Source organism: Marmota flaviventris, chromosome 8, assembly GCF_047511675.1.
Source record: "Marmota flaviventris isolate mMarFla1 chromosome 8, mMarFla1.hap1, whole genome shotgun sequence".
NCBI lineage: Eukaryota > Metazoa > Chordata > Mammalia > Rodentia > Sciuridae > Marmota > Marmota flaviventris.
Genome location: NC_092505.1, coordinates 133,992,893 through 134,013,035, shown reverse-complemented (window position 1 = coordinate 134,013,035; position 20,143 = coordinate 133,992,893). Strand labels below are relative to the sequence as shown.

The 20,143-nt window shown below is 51.5% G+C and overlaps 2 protein-coding genes across 3 annotated transcripts in view; both read left to right on the top strand.

Moving 5' to 3' along the window:
• Bsn (bassoon presynaptic cytomatrix protein) overlaps positions 1-2,003 on the top strand; it is a 96,714-nt gene extending 94,711 nt beyond the window's left edge. Inside the window, exons 9-12 of the mRNA XM_027933969.2 lie at positions 62-843; positions 976-1,075; positions 1,573-1,704; positions 1,963-2,003. Of these exons, the coding sequence (XP_027789770.2) occupies positions 62-843; positions 976-1,075; positions 1,573-1,704; positions 1,963-2,003 (1,055 nt within the window). The remainder of the gene's footprint in view (positions 1-61; positions 844-975; positions 1,076-1,572; positions 1,705-1,962) is intronic.
• A 9,147-nt stretch (positions 2,004-11,150) lies between these two features.
• On the top strand, positions 11,151-20,092 carry Apeh (acylaminoacyl-peptide hydrolase). Of its 2 annotated transcripts, XM_027933713.2 has the most exons (22): positions 11,151-11,218; positions 11,294-11,426; positions 11,932-12,058; positions 12,415-12,508; positions 12,595-12,670; positions 12,758-12,921; positions 13,086-13,223; positions 13,323-13,414; positions 13,489-13,529; positions 13,615-13,736; positions 14,220-14,280; positions 15,498-15,595; positions 16,313-16,364; positions 17,176-17,264; positions 17,737-17,875; positions 18,332-18,415; positions 18,496-18,576; positions 18,939-19,027; positions 19,137-19,327; positions 19,441-19,543; positions 19,641-19,747; positions 19,838-20,092. In XM_027933713.2, the coding sequence occupies exons 1-22, from the start codon at positions 11,207-11,209 to the stop codon at positions 19,941-19,943; spliced, it is 2,199 nt and encodes a 732-aa protein (XP_027789514.1). In that variant the 5' UTR covers positions 11,151-11,206; the 3' UTR covers positions 19,944-20,092. The 2 variants fall into 2 exon arrangements, with proteins under 2 accessions (XP_027789514.1, XP_071471814.1); XM_071615713.1 differs by lacking the exons at positions 11,151-11,218; positions 11,932-12,058 and having other exon boundaries at positions 11,408-11,426.
• The last annotated feature ends 51 nt before the right edge of the window (positions 20,093-20,143 follow it).

Here is a 20,143-nt window from a genome sequence, read left to right as displayed (position 1 = left end):
CGCTAGGCCTCCCCTGCAGACATCTTGGGGGTTGATGGTGTTCTGTTTTTGGTCTCTGAAGCGTATCACCTGGGCCAGGAGGAGACGGACTGGTTTGATAAGCCCCGGGATGCCCGCTCCGACCGGTTCAGGCACCATGGGGGCCATGCAGTCTCCTCCACCCAGAAGCGAAGCTCTGCCAGGCACAGCTACCACGACTACGATGAACCCCCCGAGGAGGGCCTGTGGCCTCATGATGAGGGTGGCCCAGGTCGCCATGCCTCAGCCAAGGAACACCGGCACCACAGCGAGCATGGGAGGCACTCAGGCCGTCATGCTGGTGAGGAACAGGGACGGCGTGCTGCCAAACCACATGTTCGGGACATGGGTCGTCATGAGGCCCGGCCCCACCCTCAGCCCAGCCCTGCCCCAGCCATGCCGAAGAAGGGTCAGCCTGGATATCCTGGCTCTGCTGAATACTCACAGCCATCCCGTGCTCCATCAGCATACCATCATGCCTCTGACAGCAAGAAGGGCTCCCGGCAGGCCCACTCTGGGCCTGCTGCACAGCAGCCAAAGCCAGAATCCCAGGCACAACCACAAGGTCGGCAGGTAGCTCCAGGGCCACAGCAGTCACAGCCACCAGCATCCAGACAGACACCCTCTGGGGCAGCATCACGCCAGCCACAGACACAGCAGCAGCAAGGTCTTGGACAGCAGCCTCCCCAGCAGGCCCCATCACAGACTCGGCTGCAGCAGCAGAGCCAGCCAATCACCCGGGGCCCAGCCTCTGCTTCTAGCCAGCCAACAGGGAAGCCTCAGCCAAGCTCCATGACAGCCCCAGCCCCCCAACCAGGAGGACTGGTAAGTAGGGTCCTGTGCATGGGTCCCACCCAAGGTAGATGCAACAGCTGAAGCTTTAACATCTCCTTGATTCCAGACTGGGTGTGGGCAGTGTCGATGGGCAGGAGCTCAGCTTTAAGTTCTGTGTTGCAGCCACGGGCAGAACAGACAAATGGCTCTAAAGTGACAGCCAAAGCACCCCAACCAGGGAGGGCTCCTCAGGCCCAGCCAACACCGGGACCTGGACCTACAGGTGAGGCTACACCAAGCACTGTTTTCTCCCTATACTCACCTGCACCTTAAGCTTCCCTCACTGCATGGCCTCATTAATCCACAAGAAGTTGCCCAGTGTGTTGCAGACCTCCCAGCAGAAAATGAACCTGGGTTGGAGCCAATGAGGTCCTCCACACTGGGGCCTTAAGGCCCTTGCTGCCTTGGGCAAAGAACCTAGAAGGCACTGGTGAACACAGGACCAAACCATGGCTTCTTACTTTCTCCTTTCCCTTCCTTCCTCTCCTCTGCCTTTTCCTCTTTTCCCTCTTCTTTACCTTCCTCAGTCTTTTTTTTTTTTTTTCTGATTCCTCCCACCCTTTCTTTTCCTATTCTTATCTTTATATTGCTTTAGCCCTTTCCTCATACTTCCACCTCACAGGCCTCCTGTGTTCAGGTTTCCTTATGGCTACTTTTCCACTCAAACCCTGAACAGCCAGGCCAAGGTATGACTTATGATGGTGGTTCCTTTCCCTTTAGGCATGAAGACTGGAGCCAGGCCTGGAGGGACACCAGGGGCTTCTGCTGGTCAGCCAAGTACAGATGGAGAGAGTGTTCTCTCCAAGATCCTTCCTGGTGGAGCAGCAGAGCAAGCTGGCAAGCTTACAGAAGGTATGCACTGCCTGTGGACAGGGCCTTGGTGTGTAGCCACTCCAGGGCCTTGCTCTTGAGGAGTCGAGGTCTGTGAGATGTTCCAGGTTCAGTCATCTAGGCACAGCGCTCACCTACTGCTGCCTAGCGGTTCTCTGGGCTAGTCCTGCCCACCACCCTTCCCCCACCCCGCTAAGCTTGGCTTCATTGTGCCAAATGACCCCAACTAGGAGGGGTCTGGCCCAATTCCTGATATTTCTCTTCTTTCCGTGTCAACAGCTGTCTCTGCTTTTGGCAAAAAATTTTCCTCATTCTGGTGACCATGCCCAGCAGGGTGAGTATACCTGGCCTCTCCCGGGAAAGGGAGGAGGGGATGTAAGTTCCATGGTGTCCCAAGAACCTAGTCTTCAGTAGGTAGTGTGGCCAGAGATACAATGTGCTTTCGTGGGAGTGTGAGAGGAGAAAGAGGTGGGACACTGTTTACAAAGCCCCCAATGTAAGGCCAACTTGGTAGAGTTCTCAACAAAGGGAAGCTAAGGCTAATGACCCCTTATCTTTTTTGACATCCCTTACCTATCTACAGTGCTGTCCCAGCTATGAGCTGGCATTGCATTGTAGGTAGGGCCTGCTGATAGAGCTCCTCCCAACCCTCCTCTGTAAATTCTCCACAGGCTCTTGAAGACATGAAGCAAGATGATAACATTGCTGTGGAAAAATCTCTGGAGTCAAAGGCCTGGGCGCAGCTCTGAACTCTGCGTATAACAGTGAGTGTCAGGACCAAGGTGGGATGACCAGATGAAGGGATGAAGGTCCAAGGCCTTCATCAAAGGGGAGAGAAGCCAGAGTGCTGGCTGAGATGGTGGCAGATTAGTCAGGTAATACTGGGAAGGGGCGGGGCCCTACAACACAGTATGCTGGGCACTGAGTCCAAAGTCATCCTGGAGGACAGGGCAGTGTGGTTCCTGTAGGGGACATATCTCTTCCCTGATGCCTGATGCTGGTAACTTTTCCATTAGGAGAAGCCAGAGTTCCCAAACCCTGTAGAGCTTAGCAGCTCTGGGGATGAAGTCAGGACAATGTTGGCATCACAGGCTTAGCCTAGAGTCCATAGATAAAAAAGTAGAATAAGTAGAGAGGAAAGGGACATACAGGAAACAGGGGATTAACTCAGACAGTCTTAGTCCAAGACTAGGATAGCCCAGGGAGAGAGTAGAAGGGCATTAGGATGGAAGCCCTGGCTCTGTCTGGACTGCAGTGGCCAAGGCAGGCCATTCTGCCCTCCCAATGTTCCTCCTGAAGCCTGTCCTGGCCCTGGCCACAGCCCTACCTCAACAGAGGGAGGAAGACATGCATCATCCAGGATGAGGGGAGAGTAGCCTGGCTGTTTGTCCTGCTCTGTGCATAGACAGGTACCACCTCCCAACATCTCTTAAACCTGAGGCCTTTCTTCACTCCTCCTGTGCTACTCTAGAGTTAAGAATAAGGAGGCATATGCACAGCAGGGCCTGGCAGTCAGCAAGCAGGTCACTTGAAGCCCATGGGCCAGAAAGTGCCCTTGCCCAGGCCAGGCCTGCTTGCAAGAGGGAAAGAACTGGGTTTAGGGCCCAAAGGCTACCTGTCTGTAGAGGAGCAGTAGGGGGCCCTAGAAAGGATCATTCTTCCATCTATTTATTCAACAGATATTTGTCAAGCCCCAAGAATGTGCTAGGCCCTGTTTTAGGCATTGAGGATATAGCAGTAAACAAAATCAAGTCCCTACCCTCTGAAGCTGACAATCTTTTTTTTTTTCTTTGCTACTGGGAATTGAACCCAGGAGCTCTTTACCACTGAGGCACATCCCCAGTCCAGTCCTTTTTGTTATTTTGAGACAGGGTCTTGCTGAGTTACTTACTGTCTTGCTAAATTGCCAAGGCTAGCCAGAACTTGTGATGCTACTGCTTCAGGCTCCCAAGTTGCTGGGATTACAGGTGTGCACCACCATACCTGGCTGCTGGCAGATCTATTAAGGAAGACAGAATAAATAAGTTTAAAACTAAAATTTAAAAGGTGATATCTAAAGTGTTGTGAAGCAGAGTTATGGGAGCAGTGGGGTCTACTCTAGAGAAAGTTGTAAGAGCTGAAGGTATGTGAGGTAAGGCTTGGAGCTGGAGAAAAAGCCACTAGATGTTCCCAGGTGAGGAAACAGTGCCAACAGAGATTCTGGTACACTGACAGGCTTCAGAGACAGGCAAAAAACCAGTTGTGCTTGGAGAAAGGTGGTCAAGGGCAAAGTCTAAGGGGGTGAGAGTGAGTTGAGGTGGACTTTTAAAGTCAAAGTAAAGTGCTTGGAATTTATTCTAATTACAGTAGCCACAGTGAAGCCCCAGCGTCCTTCCTGACTTCACCCCCACGACAGTGGGCTTCCTGCTGCTTTATGGCTCAGGTGGATGTTTCTTGGAGTTGCTGTGGAACAGACCTGAGATCAGAAGTGGTGCTGAGGGGAGGGAAAGAAAGGGCAGCCCAAGGTTCATGAAAATACCCACCTTAAGTTGGGATCAGGGCACTATTATATTTGAAGGGAAAGGTAGCACAGATGTGGCTTTGTTCTGCATTCTGCCACACAGTGTGAGTGGGCCAGCCATTGAGACCACTGCCTTTGTAGTTAAAGGAATCTTTTTTTTTAAGTTCCAGCATTCGGCTAATGATTGGGCCAAGTGATTGAGAAGTTACTGTGTGTACATCTCCTGATGTTTATTTTATTTATTTTTAGAAATACTGGGGATTGAACCCAGTGGTACTTTATCACTGAAATACATCCCCAGCCCTTTTTATTTTTTATTTTGAGACAAGGTCTCACTGATTTGCTAAGGCAAGTCTCAAACTTGCAATCTTCCCGCCTCAGCCTCCTGACTAGCTGGGATTATTGGCATGTGCCACTGTGCCTGGCCCCTGATATCTTCTAGGTTAATTTCAGAGATGAGCTGGGAAAGGCTTGTCATTTGAAACAAAAATCCCATCTCCTTCACTCTCAAGCACAATTACAAAGAACTTTTATGATACTGAAAGAGATGTCAAACCAAGAGCAGTGGCACATACTCAGCCACTCAGGAAGCTAAGACAGGAAGATTACTTGAGGGGCTGGGGCTGTAGCTCAGCCGCAAAATGCTCACCTAGCATGTGCGAGGCCCTGGGTTTGATCCTCAGCACCACATAAAAATAAATAAATAAATAAAGATATTGTGTGCAACTACAACTAAAAAATAAATATATATTTTAAAAAAGGAAGATTACTTGAATCTAGGAGTTTGGGGCCAGTATGGGTACCACACTGAGACCCCCACCCCAAAGGGGGAAAAAAGAAAAAAAAGAATATGTCCCTACTTGGTAGACATGATTCTTCTTTATTCCTGTTTTTCTCTCTATGACCTCTAACCTATCCAAGTACCCACCTCCCACAAAAGCATGGGATCCCATGGGTGAGGAGAAGACAGGTTGTTGGCATATCTGAGAGTAACATGACTATGCAAGTAGCTGCTCATGGTTCTTGACAAACCCTTTCTTTTCTTTTTTCCTTCCTTTCCTCCTTTTCTTTTCCAAGCATCTACATCTGGCAAATCCTTGGCCCAAAGACTGATACCCAGTGGGCCATGGCAGGCAGGCCTCAGTTGAGGACGGGATGTTTCTTCACCTGGGTGAAGGATCTGCTGAACAAGTGAGACGACTGGCCCCGGGACCTTTGATTGTCTTTCCAGAGACCTTGCCTTCCTCAGGCCCAGCCGTCGTTGGGGAGGGAGGAGCCCTCTCCAGAACCCTGCCACAACAGTTGTCCGCTGTTCTTCCCACAGCTGCTTCTCTGAGGCCCGACTGGCCAGGCTTCCAATGCGTTATACACAGAGTTTGGGAGCATACTGCCCTCCCTCTGAGATGCCAGAAGTTTTTCCACAGCCTTGGAGAGGGGCTTTGACTGAGGGCTGGGGGCCCTGGGCTCCATTTCCTTCACATTCCAGCTGGTCCAGATCCCTCTGAGTCCACAGGGGCCTCCCCCTTCACCCTGACCTTTGGGTGACATCAAAGCAGACCTCCATGTGGCCAGCATGGGGTTGGGAGAACTTTACACACTTTAGGACCTAACACTGTCTCATCGCTGAAATAAGAGGCCATAGACCGAAAAGCAGCGTGGGCGCTGGCTGAGGCTTCTCCCAGCCCATGGATGGCAGTGTGCTAGCATACCTGCCATCATCTTAAAGCCATCCCCCCAGCCATCATGAGCATCCCAGTGGCACCGCCATTGTGTCAACCAGCCGGCTCCTCATCAGTACACCTGGGGATTTCTTTTGATTTCAAGAACAGCCTTAATCATTCCAATTTGATTTCCGTGTATACCTCATAAACATTTTTTTTTCTTTCCTTCCCTTTCTCTTTCCTTTGCTCACTCCCTGCCTCTCCCATCACCACCTTGTGACTGATGGTTTGGTTTCCTCTCTGCTCTGCCCCAGCTCAGCACAGGGAGAATGCTGACTTAGAAGCAATAGTGGGCAGCAGGCCACCAAGAGCACAACCCCAGGGCGAGGTCTAAGGAGGCCCCTCAGCCCGCCTCTGTTTACTGTGCAATTTCAGTCCTTCGTAAGCCATCACCAGTGGGTGTGCTCAGAGCAGAGGTGCCAGGGCTTCTGCCAACCGAGGGAAAGGCCCAGAGCTATGTGCAAGGGAGTGTGGCACCGTCTGTCCACCTGGTGGATTAGGCGGCATCCTTACCAAGGCCCTTCCCTTGAAGGCCTCCCTTCATCCTGGGCACAGCCACAAATCTCATCTCTAACGTTCTATGCAATGAAATATAAACCCTCAAAGACAACTGTTAATATTTAATAAATTCCATGTTATGTATAAGGAGTTAATTGCAAACATGCAATTGAGAAACCAGATAGATATGCTCATATCATCACCCCACCCAGTCCCTACTCCCACTCTGTGAGTGTGTGTGTGTGTGTGTGTGTGTGTATGAAATTCTCAGTCTGTGGCATGTTTGACCCATGGCAGAACTCACTGCTGCCAGGTGAGTCACAGCCTGTCCTGCAGTGGAGCATGCACAGCTCGCAGCCTCTTTGCACGATTCATCCATTTTAAATGCTCAACCCTCTTGCTTGGAGTTCTTTTTGCCTCTAGAACCTCTCCTTCAGGAGCACTTCCAGCTTACTTCTGTACAAGCCAGTGAGGATCTGCCAGAATTGCTGCCTAAGCATGCCAGATTGGAGGGCAGACAGTACAAGGCCCCACACACCCTAGTTTTCTCTGTCTCCAAGATAGGTAAAAAGGAAACCCTGGAGTAGGAACCTGCACAGGATGCATGTGTATAAAAGTTCTGAGGTTTTATGTAGGATTTCTGTCTATATTCCATTTTCTTCTCCTACTCCCAGCTCTGAACCAGAGGCATCTGGCTGCCCCTGCCCAGCAGGGCATTTCTCAAGGTCAGAGGTGGACTGCATTCTTGGCCAGAGAAGCAGAGGCCAAGAGCAGATCCTGAGACCCCAGATCCTGACTGAACCTGCTTCATACCTCTCCTTGTGGCTGGGAGGTTCAAAGGGCTGTGAGCCTGGAGATCTGGACTGGAGCCAGGGGATTAAAAAGTGCTCAGGAAGAGCTGGGTTTTTGGCATTTTAATGGCCTTTGGCTGGCAATGTCATCCAGAGCAAGTGAACTTTTCACATCAACAGTGGCATTAAGCTGAGCTTCTTGAGAAACTTCTCAATAGCAAAACTTATGGAAAATCTTGTGCGGCCCTCTCTGCTTCTGTCCCCAGGACCTTTCCCTGCCTCTTTCCTCTTCTCTAAAGCCCTAGTATCCCACTGTCATCAGCTTCTCCACTGCTGAGCCAGGAATGGGACAGGCAGTTACTACCTGACCCCTTGGGGTCTGACCTTCCTTCAGAGCATTCTGTTTTGTACCACACATTTCTCAGGGGTCCACATCTCTCATGCTTGTCTATAAGACCTACATACCCCTTCAGAGAGGGATACTATCAGTCCACTCTGGGATAGGAAGCTCCCAATCTCCATGTTGGATCTAAGACCCTGGCCTCCTGGGATTTGACCTCTCTCATGCCATGGGTCAGCTACCTCATCCCAGAGATCAGACCTGGGCCATCTGAGCAAGGGCTGAGGGAGGCCATCATCTAGGTCCTCTTGCCACCCAGGACCAGGTCTGTGTGGGATGTGATACCAAGGCAATAACTCTTTCCACTAATGGGACTAGAGTGTAGGCAGGGAGATGTCAACCAGTCAGCCTCCATCAGGCCTAATCTGAGGCTTTAAAGTGTTGGCTTTTCAGTAAATTTCCTTTGTGACCAAATCCTCTGAGTTTGAAATTTCTGACTTCTGCCACTCCCTATCCTGCATAGAAGCCATAGGACATATCATTGCCCCTTTGTGAAGATGGCTATGGCAGGCCTATGGGTCAAGGGTGTCATAGCCTTGTGTGGGATGCAGCTGTGACTCTAGAAGCAATACAGCCAGTGGCTGAGGGACCAACATTTGGTGGCTTGGGAAATAGAGAGCAATAGGCATATCTCCAAATAGGGAAGAAGTGACTGGGATGCAGTCCAGGCCATATCCATTCCCCCCTCCCCCAGTGTCATGAGCAAGGGCACTCTCTCCTCTGCCTACTTGAGGTTTTAATGCACTCACTTCATAGTGATAGCATCCTCCCTACCACCATCCTGTTAGTCCTGGGCATGGCATGCAGTCTTAAGGCCCACAATGAAAGAACAGTAGTGGCAGCAATTCTGGCCTGTCCTCTAGAGCCTGAGGGGAATTTCCCAGGCTGGTCTTTGCCTTGACCAGGTAGTCCTGCCCTATTGGCCCCTCCCCCTGCTCTCTTACCCAACCCATGCTGTAAATACTTATCATCATGGACTCCAACAGGGTCAGAGGGACAGGCCTTGGAGATTCCATCTCTGTCACCCCAGGTGCCAGCCCCTGCTGCCATATGCACTGAGTGGCACTGGAGAGCCATAGAAATTGTGAGATGTTGTGTGCATGTGAACGTGCGTGTCCATGTGTGTGTGTGTGTGTGTGTCTGTCTGTCTGTCTGTCTGTCTCTGCCTCATTCAGCCTCTGGGGTCAAATCAACTCCTTCTCTCCAAGTGCAGTACACTGGAGAGTGGTGGCCACTCAACACCTTTTCCTCTAGCTTCCATGTCTTGTTTTTGCTTTTCCTTCCCCCCTCTCTCCCTTTCTTTCCTTTTTTCCTTCTCCTCTTTATTTGAGGGGGGAAGGGTGCTGTACAAAGTCAAACAATCAAGTTTACAGTTGTAAGTGCAATGACCCGAGTCCTCCACATGACCTTGTGAATTGTGTGCCGTCCTCCTGTGCTCTGTGAGAACTCGTGGTACTTCAGTGTCCCTTCCCCTGTATTGTGACAAGGTAATTCTGTGGTATCAGAATAAAAGGACTTGGTATAAACAACGTGCAGACTGTCTCTGGGATGGTTTCTAAAATCTGAAGCCATAGCTAAAGGGGTAAATACCAAAATTTTTGATATTTGTATCCACGATTAAAGGAAAAAGAGTAAAAGAGCAAAATTTCAGAAGTGCTGGCATGGGGCATAGTGTTGCTCAGTGGTAGTGCGCTTGCCTAGCTTGCCTGAGGCCCTGGATTTCATCCTGGGGAGAAAAAAAGCAAGCAAGCTATGGTATGACCCAGACTGAGTCCACACTAAGCCATTCCAAGACAATGGGCCCTCCATAAAAGCACCCAGAGATAGATTCCTAACTTGTGTAAAGCCAGCAGTTCACTGCACTGTCTGTTGAGAGTCTTTGGTTCCCAGGATAAGCACACAGCTTCTTGGAGGTAGGCGAGCAGGTGCTGCCCCCTTGTGCTGCCAACAAGCCTTACACTGCTTGCCTTGCTTTGCCTACTTTTTTTTTTTTGGTACTGGGAATTGAACCCAGAGGCAGTTAACCACTGAGCCACATCCCCAGACCTCTTTTGTATCTTATTTATTTATTTTAATATTTATTTTTTAAAAAAATTTTTCGGCGGACACAACATCTTTGTTTGTATGTGGTGCTGAGAATCGAACCCGGGCCACACACATGCCAGGCAAGAGCACTACCACTTGAGCCACATCCCCAGCCCTTTTGTATCTTATTCAGAGACAGGGCCTCACTGAGTTGCTTAGGATCTAAGTTGCTGAGGCTGACTTTGAACTGGTGATCCTCCTGCTGCTGGGATTACAGGTGTTTGCCACCATGCCTCGCAACCCCAGAATTCTTCTTGATGGCTGCCAGATCTTAGTATTTCCCCCAAATGGTTGGGAGTAACCCAGAATCATTAGATTTTGAAAACACAGATCAATAAAAAGAATATTAGCTTTGCCTCAAGTGGTATCTCAAAGGCAAGGTGAGGTTCTGGGAGCAAGGTCCCTGAGATATGAAAGACCAGCCAGACTTGGAGTAAGGAGGGGACATCCCTGCTGGTTTAATTGCTGCTCTCCTGCCACCTTAGTCAACCCAGACCTGTGCCAAGTGCAGAAGGAGCCTGCTACCTAGGTTCTTCTTTTCACAGGAACCTCTCTGGCCCTGGGGGGGAACCTGACCTCACCAGGGCCTCTGCACCCAAAGGCTTGAGATGAGGCCTGAGAAAGAAGACAAAAGCCCAGATCGTTTACAATCTCCAGCAAAGCACCACTGAGAAGGGCGGGGAAAGGCTGTAGAGACAGATAGCTCTTGGGACAGGTCTGGTGACTGATAAGTCCAGGCAACACCTGACCCTCTGCCCCACATCCCAGAGCTCCGATCCATGTTCCGCGTGGACCTGAGCCCTTCCCTCCCATCTGCCTGAGAGTCTTTCCAGGGGAGGACCCGGCACCATCGAATGAATGTTTGCCTCACAGTGGATGAGGAGGGACTCCACTCTCAGCCCCAGAGCAGCTGGGAGACCTATGCGGACAGGCTCTTGGCAGGTCCTCGCACTTCCATATATCTACACACCCGCTGCCTCATCCCTGATCCTTAGGATTCTTGGTCTGTGTTCCTGTTAGGCTTCGCACTTCCATTAAATGTTCAAGGCTCACTCCTATCTAACCTCGCTGCTTTTCGCTTTGCAACCTCATCCTGATTCAGACCCCATCCTTCCTCAGAAACCTCGCCCCTAGCTGAAGATGGCTTCTGTACTCCGCTTCTACTCGCCACGGGTCTCCTCAAGAGAGCCCAAGTCCTCCTCCCCTCTCGGTAAGAGGCCCATGATTTGGCCCACAGACCTCGCCTCCCATTCGCCTCCCGCAACCTCCACTCCCCGCCCAGTCTAGTCCTTTCCGCGAGGTTTCGGTCCGCTGTCCTCCAGGACTCCTCCCTCAAAAGTCCCGCCTTTTTGCCATCGAGGCCCCGCCATCTGTCAACGGTTCTAGCCTGTTCATCCAAGGTCTCGCCCCTCCCATTGGCCATCGGACTGTAGCGGAAACAGGCTGTGTTGCCCCAGGCTCCGCCCCTCAAAGGCTCACTTCCGGGCTCTAGCACGCCCCGCCTTTCCCCTGCTACAGAGAGGAGGCTATGGAGCGTCAGGTGAGGGCTCGGCCCGCGAACCCCGTGGTCCGTGCAGCCCGGGCCGGGCCTGACCCTGATGTGTCCCCTGCGCAGGTGCTGCTGAGCGAGCCCGAGGAGGCGGCGGCGCTGTACCGGGGCCTTAGCCGGCAACCCACGCTGAGCGCCGCCTGCCTGGGCCCGGAGGTCACCACGCAGTATGGGGGCCGCTACCGGACAGTGCACACTGGTGTGTGGACGCAGGGGAATTGGGTAGCGACGAGAGGACAGGAGGGAAAAGTGGAGGGTGCTTAACAATACACAGGAGTGTGTGGAGGAAGCCTGGGTTGAAAGGGTATCCCGTTCAATTTTCTGCTCACAGGTATATGCAGGGAGGCTGTGCAGGCATTAGTGTCCTGTAGTACGTGGGTTGAGGGATTTGGAGTAGAGCACAGATCTGAGTGCAAGGTGTGGGCCTTGTAAGACAGATTCATACCACTCCATCCAATACACATGCCAGGCCGCCCTCAAGATTTTAGGGGATCCAGGAGGGGGCCAGGGACAATAAGTTTTCTCCAAGCAATTGTTAGCTCAGGCTCTGGAGGCCTGGACTTGGTTTGTGATCAAGTGTTGTCCAGGCTTTACCCTGGGTGTCTGGAGACAGATTGGGGAAGGTGGGTCTGGGCCTTCCTGGGTGAGGGGCAGTGCCCAGACTGGCCAAGACAGGTTGAGCAGCCTCATGCCTCCCATTGCAGAGTGGACCCAGAGGGATCTGGAACGCATGGAGAACATCCGATTCTGCCGCCAGTACCTGGTGTTCCATGATGGGGACTCAGTGGTGTTTGCAGGGCCTGCAGGCAACAGTGTGGAAACCCGGGGGGAGTAAGTTTGAGGGAGGAAGTTTGTGGATAAGGCCACCACCGTCTGCCATACTAGCCTTTTATGAATGCCTAGATGTGGATAGGGCCCAGAGGGAAGCTAGGAACTAGGTTCCTGCCCCTTGGGAGCTCACTTGGTCTCTGGTGACATGACCTGATAAGCACTGAAGGCTTGCTCCATACTTGGGCTCAGCCTCAAGCCCATAATATCCCTGAGTTCCTGCCCTAGGGAAGAGAGGCAAGACCACCTGCCATTGTGGTAGTAAGAGATGCTGCAGGGGCTAGTATGTGACCAGAACCTTAAGAATCTGGGCTATTTTGGGGTGAGACATAATCCTAACCTGCTACCCATGTCCTTAGGCTACTGAGCAGAGAGTCTCCTTCAGGCACCATGAAAGCTGTGCTTCGTAAGACTGGAGGCATGGGTCCTGGGGAGGAGAAGCAGTTCCTGGAGGTGAGTCTGCATGGGACCAGAGTAGGTGACAGAGAGCTCAGCCCCACAGATAAGGGGCAGACAACCTAATGTCCAGATGTCCACAGGTCTGGGAGAAGAACCGGAAGCTCAAGAGCTTCAACCTATCAGCACTGGAGAAACATGGGTCTGTTTATGAGGATGGTGAGGCATCTGGTTGGTGAGCAAGCAGGGTGGACAGCAGGGAAATACATAGCCCTGGACTCCCCCTGATTGGCCCTCTCTACCCAGACTGCTTTGGCTGCCTGTCCTGGTCACATTCGGAGACACACTTGTTGTATGTGGCAGAGAAGAAGCGCCCCAAGGCTGAGTCCTTCTTTCAGACTAAAGCCTTGGACATGAATGCCAGAGATGATGAGATGGCCACGCCGAAGAAGCCAGACCAGGCCATCAAGGTGCTTGTGGAATGGCCAGTACATGAAGACCCTGAAGGGCTGCCCTGGGACTCAGTGTGCTCCCTTCTCAAACTGTACCTGCCAGAACTGGGGAGGCACTGGCTTCTAGGAAGCAGAGTAGGGATTTGTAGACAGACTGGACATTGAGTATCCTGTGTTCTCAGGGGGACCAGTTTGTGTTTTATGAAGATTGGGGCGAGAACATGGTTTCTAAAAGCATCCCTGTACTCTGTGTGCTGGATATCGAGAGTGGTAACATCTCTGTGCTCGAGGGAGTCCCTGAGAATATATCCCCTGGACAGGTCAGTAGCCACTCAGCATATGTCCACCCTCCTGGAGTCTGGGACCCCTGCTTGAACAACTGCCCCTTACTTACAACTGCCCTGTGGTCTTGTTTATAGGCTTTTTGGGCCCCTGGGGACACAGGTGTGGTGTTCGTAGGTTGGTGGCATGAGCCCTTCCGGCTAGGCATCCGTTTCTGTACCAATCGCAGGTAAGGAAATGAGACAGGCAAGTGCCTTGCAGCCCAGCTAGCCTTGAAACTGAGTGTCTCTCTGGCCATTCCAGGTCAGCTCTGTATTATGTGGACCTCATCGGGGGAAAGTGTGGTAAGTGGCTAGTGCCCACCTGTGCTTTTCTAACCCACATTGGCCCTGCTAGTCTGTGTGATGCTCACATTTCTGTGTGGCCCAGAACTCCTCTCAGATGACTCCCTGGCTATTTCTTCTCCCCGGCTGAGCCCAGACCAGTGTCGCATCGTCTACTTGCAGTACCCATCTCTGGTCCCTCATCATCAGTGTAGCCAGCTGTGCCTGGTGAGCTGGAGGTTTGGAGGTGTTTGGGTGGTTAGCAGGAAGAGGAAATGGTGGCTGAGAGCTGAAGGGCCAGCATCATCTCCCCATGAACCCCTTTGTAGATATTCTTCTGTCCTGGGTGCAACAGTAGTGTAAGTTTTCCTGTTCTCAAGGAATGGAGGGCTTTATACACTGTCAGGGCTCATCACCTTGACAGCATCCTCCATCTATAAGAATGTTCCTTTCCTTGATTCTCATCTGCATGTAGCCCAGGCTTTGCAAGGGACTCGAATATAGTGGGGAGTTACATAATCCCAGACCCTACCCAGATAGAGCTGTGGGCCTCTATGAAAGTCCTCTGACTTAGATATGCCTATCTGAGGTCCCCCTTCCTTTCCCCCCGAGGCTATCCAAAGCTGTCACTGAAGAGAATAGATGCAGAGCTCTATGCCCTGAGGGTATTGCCTGTCCCAGGGCAGTTCTGACTCTTACCTTCTCTTGCAGTATGACTGGTATACCAAAGTCATCTCAGTGGTGGTGGATGTTGTACCTCGGCAGCTGGGAGGTGAGGGGTGCTGTCTGTGGGGATACATTGGGGCCTATAATTCTGTGAGTTCCTGCTATCTATTCCATCCATCCCTGGCTCTTCCTTCCTGGGTTCCTTCAGAGGACCCTTTCTCCCTGCTGGGCTGCCCTGTGCCCAGCCTCCATGGGGAGTGGGGCCATCACTGTGGGGAACGGTTCTGGCTGGATGAAAGTGTTAGCTGGATGAAAGCTTAGATCACAGTGGACTGAGCTAGCTGGAGCTTTAGATAATTTAATGTCTGCATTAAATTTCATAGATATTTGTTTTTCTAAGAGCTGGCTAAAACCTTTGTTCCTTTGAGCGGGTCTCAGAAAGAGTGCTAGGTTGAAGTATCATACTCGAAAGGCCCTGGACCCAAGGGTGCTATGTTACCCTGCTCTTCACTAAACCCCAGCAGCCTTTGTCCAGTTCAAGTCAGATAGTCCCCTGGGAGGGTGGTTCTTGGCTGGGAAGCTCCTGTCTTAATTTCAGGTGTTTACAGCTCTGCTTGAGATCCGGGGCCATCCCAATGACATGAGGGGAGAAAGTCTTTTTTTTCCAGGCTGCCCAGAAAATTCCAAGAGTCCAATGAATAAGAGATTGTCTCTTGCAGCTGAGGCTGTACTTTAGTAGTAGTGTGCATGAGATCCTGAGTTGGATCCCTAGTACCAGGAAAAAAGTCTTCTCTGTGATTGCAGGGATGTAGTGATGGGGTCCTAGTTTGAATCCCAGCTCTGCCCCTGATTAGCAGTGTGTCCTTGGGTAGTGACCCAGCCACACTGAGCTTCCATTTCTTTGTGGAGAGAGTAGTAGTCCCTATTTTCCTTGTAGTATTATATTGAGAGTTAAATGAGTGATAATATTAAAGGGTAAGACTTTTGAGCCCCCTGTGCATACACCGTGCACAGCGCTACAGTGGACAAACAGGTGCTGTCTTGCTTAAAGATACCAGAGGCCCAGAGCAACTTAGGAAAGCAAGTGCTTTTCTTTTGAGAACCCATTGTTTCTCAGTAGTTCTCAATCTGCTTCTTAAGAGTCCTCAGAGTCTTCTCTTCCTCCCTCATGCAGGCAGCTTCTCATCACCAGAGTGAGACTGCCATTTTGTTATAAGTTGCAGGGGCCCCAGGTGGATTCCCTAAAAGCCCAGCCTGGTTCATAGTCTTGACCCCCCATAACCTCTGCTCCTGGACCCAGCACCAGCCTTCCCATCTTTTCAGAGAGCTTCTCTGGGATCTACTGCAGCCTTCTGCCTCTAGGATGCTGGTCAGCTGACAGCCGGAGAGTGATCTTCGATTCAGCTCAACGCAGCCGACAGGTAACAGACCCTATGATCAACTGCCAGGAATCTGGGCCCTGAGGCATAGCATGTACATGCCTTTGGGGAATGCCCAGTCCTAGTGTCTCACCTGCCCTTTGAAAAAGTCCTGCCTGTCCTGTCTTGCACTTGATTCTCCTTGAGGGGATCAACTGCCCTGGAGCCCCACAGCAGAACTTTTGACCTTTTTGCCTGAGGCAGAGGTACATTCTCTCCCAGCTGGGGGAGAAAGGGGCTGCCACTGGGTGGGTCCAGGATATTCATTTAAAGGCAGCTAATGGAGATAAGACCAAACCCTTACCCTAGGGATGGGATGAAGATGTCTATAGTATACCAGTCTCCTTTTGGGTGTAATATCATTTGGTCTCGTGCTAACTCAAAAGGATCCAGTGACCAGGTGCAGCGGTGCTTTCCTATAATCCCAGCAGCTTGGGAGGCTGAGGTAGAAGGATCACGAGTTCAAAGCCAGCCTCAGCAACTTAGTGAGGTCCTGAGCAACTCAGCAAGACCCTGTCTCTAAGTAAAATATAAAAAAAATGGCTAGGGATGTGGCTCAGTGGTTAAGTGTCCCTGGGTTTAATCCCCATTACCAAAAAAAGAACCCAGTAATATCTCTTACCTTGCCCAGGGATACTCAGTTATGATGGAACTGAGATTTGAACCTGGGCCCTCAGGGCTCTTGGATGTGGTGCCCATGTGGTCTTCTCTCTGCCTCAGGACCTATTTGCTGTGGACACTCAGATGGGCAATGTGACCTCCTTAACAGCTGGTGAGCAGGGGTTCTGGTGTAGTGGTAAGAGCAGGGTGAGTGAGCCAACCGGATTAGGGTTAGACATCTGGAGCTACAGGTATATGTGTGGTAGCAGCAGCACTCTCAGCCACTGACTATTCTACAGGCTTTTCCAGTAGTCCTCTGAAGATTCTATCCATGCAAAACCCTTTCCTGTTCCACTGACCTTCAGTACTCAACTATGTCCTGGCCTAGCCTCAACATGTTACCTACCCTGCTCCTAAAGCCCACAGAACTTTCTCTAGCCTAGATCTGCCAGAATCATCCTTCCCTTCCCTAGCCCTTGGGTGCCCTGTCCTAGGCAGAGGCAGCTCTGCCACCTTCAGGCCCAGGAGAAATCTAGTATTAGCACTTCCATCTTCCCTACAATCAGGCCCGGTGTCAGTCCCTGAAATGTCTTTTGAGACACCTGCCCTGACTCTACCTGTTCCTCCACAAAATTATGAAAGTGTTAATTCTAAACCTACATCTCATGACATAGTTCCTGCTTAAGCATTTGCTTGAACCCCATAGCCCAGTCCCCAACCCAACTTCCTGGGCTCCCTTACACTGTAGTCATTGAAGGCCTTGGTGGTCTGGTGTGTCCCCGGGTCTGTCATTTCTTAGGCACAGCCTGTGTCCAGATGAATAAGGGACTGAGGAGGAGACTCACCCAGGGTCATGTGCAGTTGGGTAAATACTTCTCAGGGTGAAAGGGGCACCTTTCCTTAGAACCTCCAGTGGGATTCTGCAGAGAGCAGATGGGAAAGGTGGTCCCTGCCATGCACTTAGTGACATCTTTTTTCTCCAGGGGGGTCAGGTGGAAGCTGGAAGCTACTTACAATTGACCGGGACCTTATGGTGGTACAGTTCTCCACACCCAGCCTGCCTCCAAGCCTGGTGAGTGTTGGTGGGTCCAGGCTGGCAGGCAGGGATTCAATGTAGGCAGAGCTTCCCAGGCCAGGAAACTGGTCCAGAGTCTGACCATGGCTGATCAGCATGTAGAAGGGCTGAAGCACAGACCCAGTCCAGCATGGTTCACAAAGGTTTGCCATTCACCGGGAGGAACTGCAGGCTGGGGCTTTCTCTGTCCTAAACAGGGTAACTGGGGAAATGCCTAGTCCTCTGATTTTATAGGGAGACAGACATCAAAACCTAGAAGCCAGGGAGGTATGCAGGGTGGGGATGAGGAGGGGTTCAATGTGAATAGGAATACCTTGGTATGCACCAGCTCACAAGAATCCATACTGTATCCTCTAGAGATATATGTGAAGCCCAGCTTGATAAGATTTTCCCACCTCCCACCCTGGGTAGAAGCACAAGGGCAGGGAGGTAGCCAAGCCACCTGTGACACTTTCCTTCCCCTTGGCAGAAAGTTGGGTTCCTGCCTCCTGCAGGGAAGGAGCAATCAGTGTTGTGGGTAGCCCTGGAGGAGGCTGAGCCCATTCCTGACATCCACTGGAGCATCCGGGTGCTACAGCCACCCCCAGATCAAGAAAATGTGCAGTATGGTGAGCTGGGCCAAGAGCAGAGGGACACTTTCTTCAGGCTTCCAACACATCGCATCTTCTCTGTACCTTTCTGCTTCCTGGCTTATAGAGTTTCCTGAGATGTCTTTTAAGAAGTTTACTGTGTTTTTTGTGTTCATGGGGAGAAATATCTAGGGATCTGAGCCTCTGCTCTGGGTATCAGAACTAGGTACCACCAGGCCAAATGACCTGTCGAAGGTCTAAAAAGAACAGGCCTCATATAAGGCCTGTGTGATCATACCTCCTACAGAACACAATCGCCTCAGAGTGGGGCTCACTGATTAGGGTAAAAGGAGCATAAACCTTCAAAAGTTTATATACTATGCTGTAGGCCACCTTGGCCACAGGTCGCCTCAGACCTATAGTTTTAGATGGCTTGGATAGGGAAGGCCTTAGGAAGTGGCACTGGCCCTACTGACTGCTGCCTTCTCTCTGCAGCTGGCCTTGACTTTGAAGCAATCCTTCTGCAGCCCAGCAACACTCCAGATAAGACTCAGGTGCCCATGGTGGTTATGCCCCACGGTAGGCATCTGGCATAAGAGCCCTTGCCCTCCTATCATCCCTCCTAGCTGGCCCTTTCATCTTCTACTCCTTGTTTACAGGAGGACCCCATTCATCCTTTGTCACTGCCTGGATGCTGTTCCCAGCCATGCTTTGCAAGATGGGCTTTGCAGTGCTATTAGGTGAGCAAGGAGGGACCTATACTCTACTAAGGCTTTGGTGGAGTAATGGGGTGGGGCTGGTTTGTATAAGCCTCAAAGATGCCTCCCCAGTCTCCTGGCTTTTCTGTAGCCTGGTTACTTTCTCTAGTAACCATTACCAGGAACTGCTCTGGCCCAGCCTCTATGGTGATACGTAGATTTTGGGACTTCCATGGAAAGAATGCTGTGGTCACTGGGTAGCAGCCTCAAACCTCTTGACCCTTTCCCCTTGACAGACTGTTGTACTTCTGGTCCCAGGGCTTACTTCACAAATGTGTGAAATATTGTCCAGGGAAATGAGAATGTTGTTTGACAACTCTATCTGCTCCCTCCCTTGCCTTCAGTGAACTATCGTGGCTCCACGGGCTTTGGTCAGGACAGTATCCTTTCCCTCCCAGGCAATGTGGGCTACCAGGATGTGAAGGATGTCCAGGTAGCAGAGGGCTGGGGCTTCTGGACAGGCTGGAGGGTGGGCTGTCAGGGTGTGGCTCTATTCAACTGGGCAGGCAGCTGGCTGCAGTGTGCTGTGCCTCACCTTGTAGTTTGCAGTGGAGCAGGTACTCCAGGAGGAGCACTTTGATGCAGGCCGTGTGGCCCTTATGGGTGGTTCCCATGGTGGGTTTTTGTCGTGCCACTTGATTGGTCAATACCCTGAGACCTATGGTGCCTGCGTGGCCCGGAACCCTGTGATCAATATAGCCTCCATGATGGGCTCCACTGACATCCCTGACTGGTGAGTATGTAACACAGGTTTCTGTCTTCCTCCCTTCCACCCTGTATTTCATTCCAGTGGAGCCCCTGTAGGAATCAGAATTCCTGGGGCTGTATCAGATTGGTTTCTTGCAGGTGTGTGGTGGAGGCTGGCTTCCTTTATAGCAATGACTGCCTGCCAGACCTCAGTGTGTGGGCAGAGATGCTGGACAAGTCACCCATCAAGTATATCCCTCAGGTACCTAGTTTTCTTCCTTGTCCCGTGTGCCATCTATCCACCCAGAACCCAGGGGCCAGTTCACCAATGCCCCCCACCTGGCTCCTCACACACCCAGGTAAAGACCCCGCTGTTACTAATGCTGGGACAGGAGGACCGGCGTGTACCCTTTAAGCAGGGCATGGAGTATTACCGTGCCCTAAAGGCCCGGAACGTGCCCGTTCGGTGAGTGTCTCAGGCTGTCCTTGGCAGCTGGTGGGCAGGTGAGCAGGGGAGGACCCTCCAACCTCAAATGTTGCTGCCCTACCCCTACAGGCTCCTGCTCTATCCCAAAAGCACCCATGCACTATCAGAGGTGGAGGTGGAATCAGACAGCTTCATGAATGCTGTGCTGTGGCTGCACACACACTTGGGTAGCTGAAGCCCTGCCATTCTGTGTGAGCTGGAATGTCATACTTTGTTCTTGGGGAGCTCCAAGATCTAACAGAACAGTGAGGGGCCTCCTGGGCTCTGGACTCTGAATGAGTGGCGGGGGAATGTGGGCTATGTAATAATAAATAAGGACACAGATCCTGGTTCAATGATGGTACTTTGTACCACGCCATTCCCATCCCCATCCCC

What these genes read in the sequence shown, in the direction of transcription:
- Apeh (XM_027933713.2), top strand. An exon ending in AGTGTAGCCAGCTGTGCCTG is followed by an intron (nt 13,737 to 14,219) that starts GTGAGCTGGAGG and finishes CTTCTCTTGCAG; the next exon opens with TATGACTGGTATACCAAAGT. An exon ending in CATGGTGGTTATGCCCCACG is followed by an intron (nt 18,416 to 18,495) that starts GTAGGCATCTGG and finishes CCTTGTTTACAG; the next exon opens with GAGGACCCCATTCATCCTTT.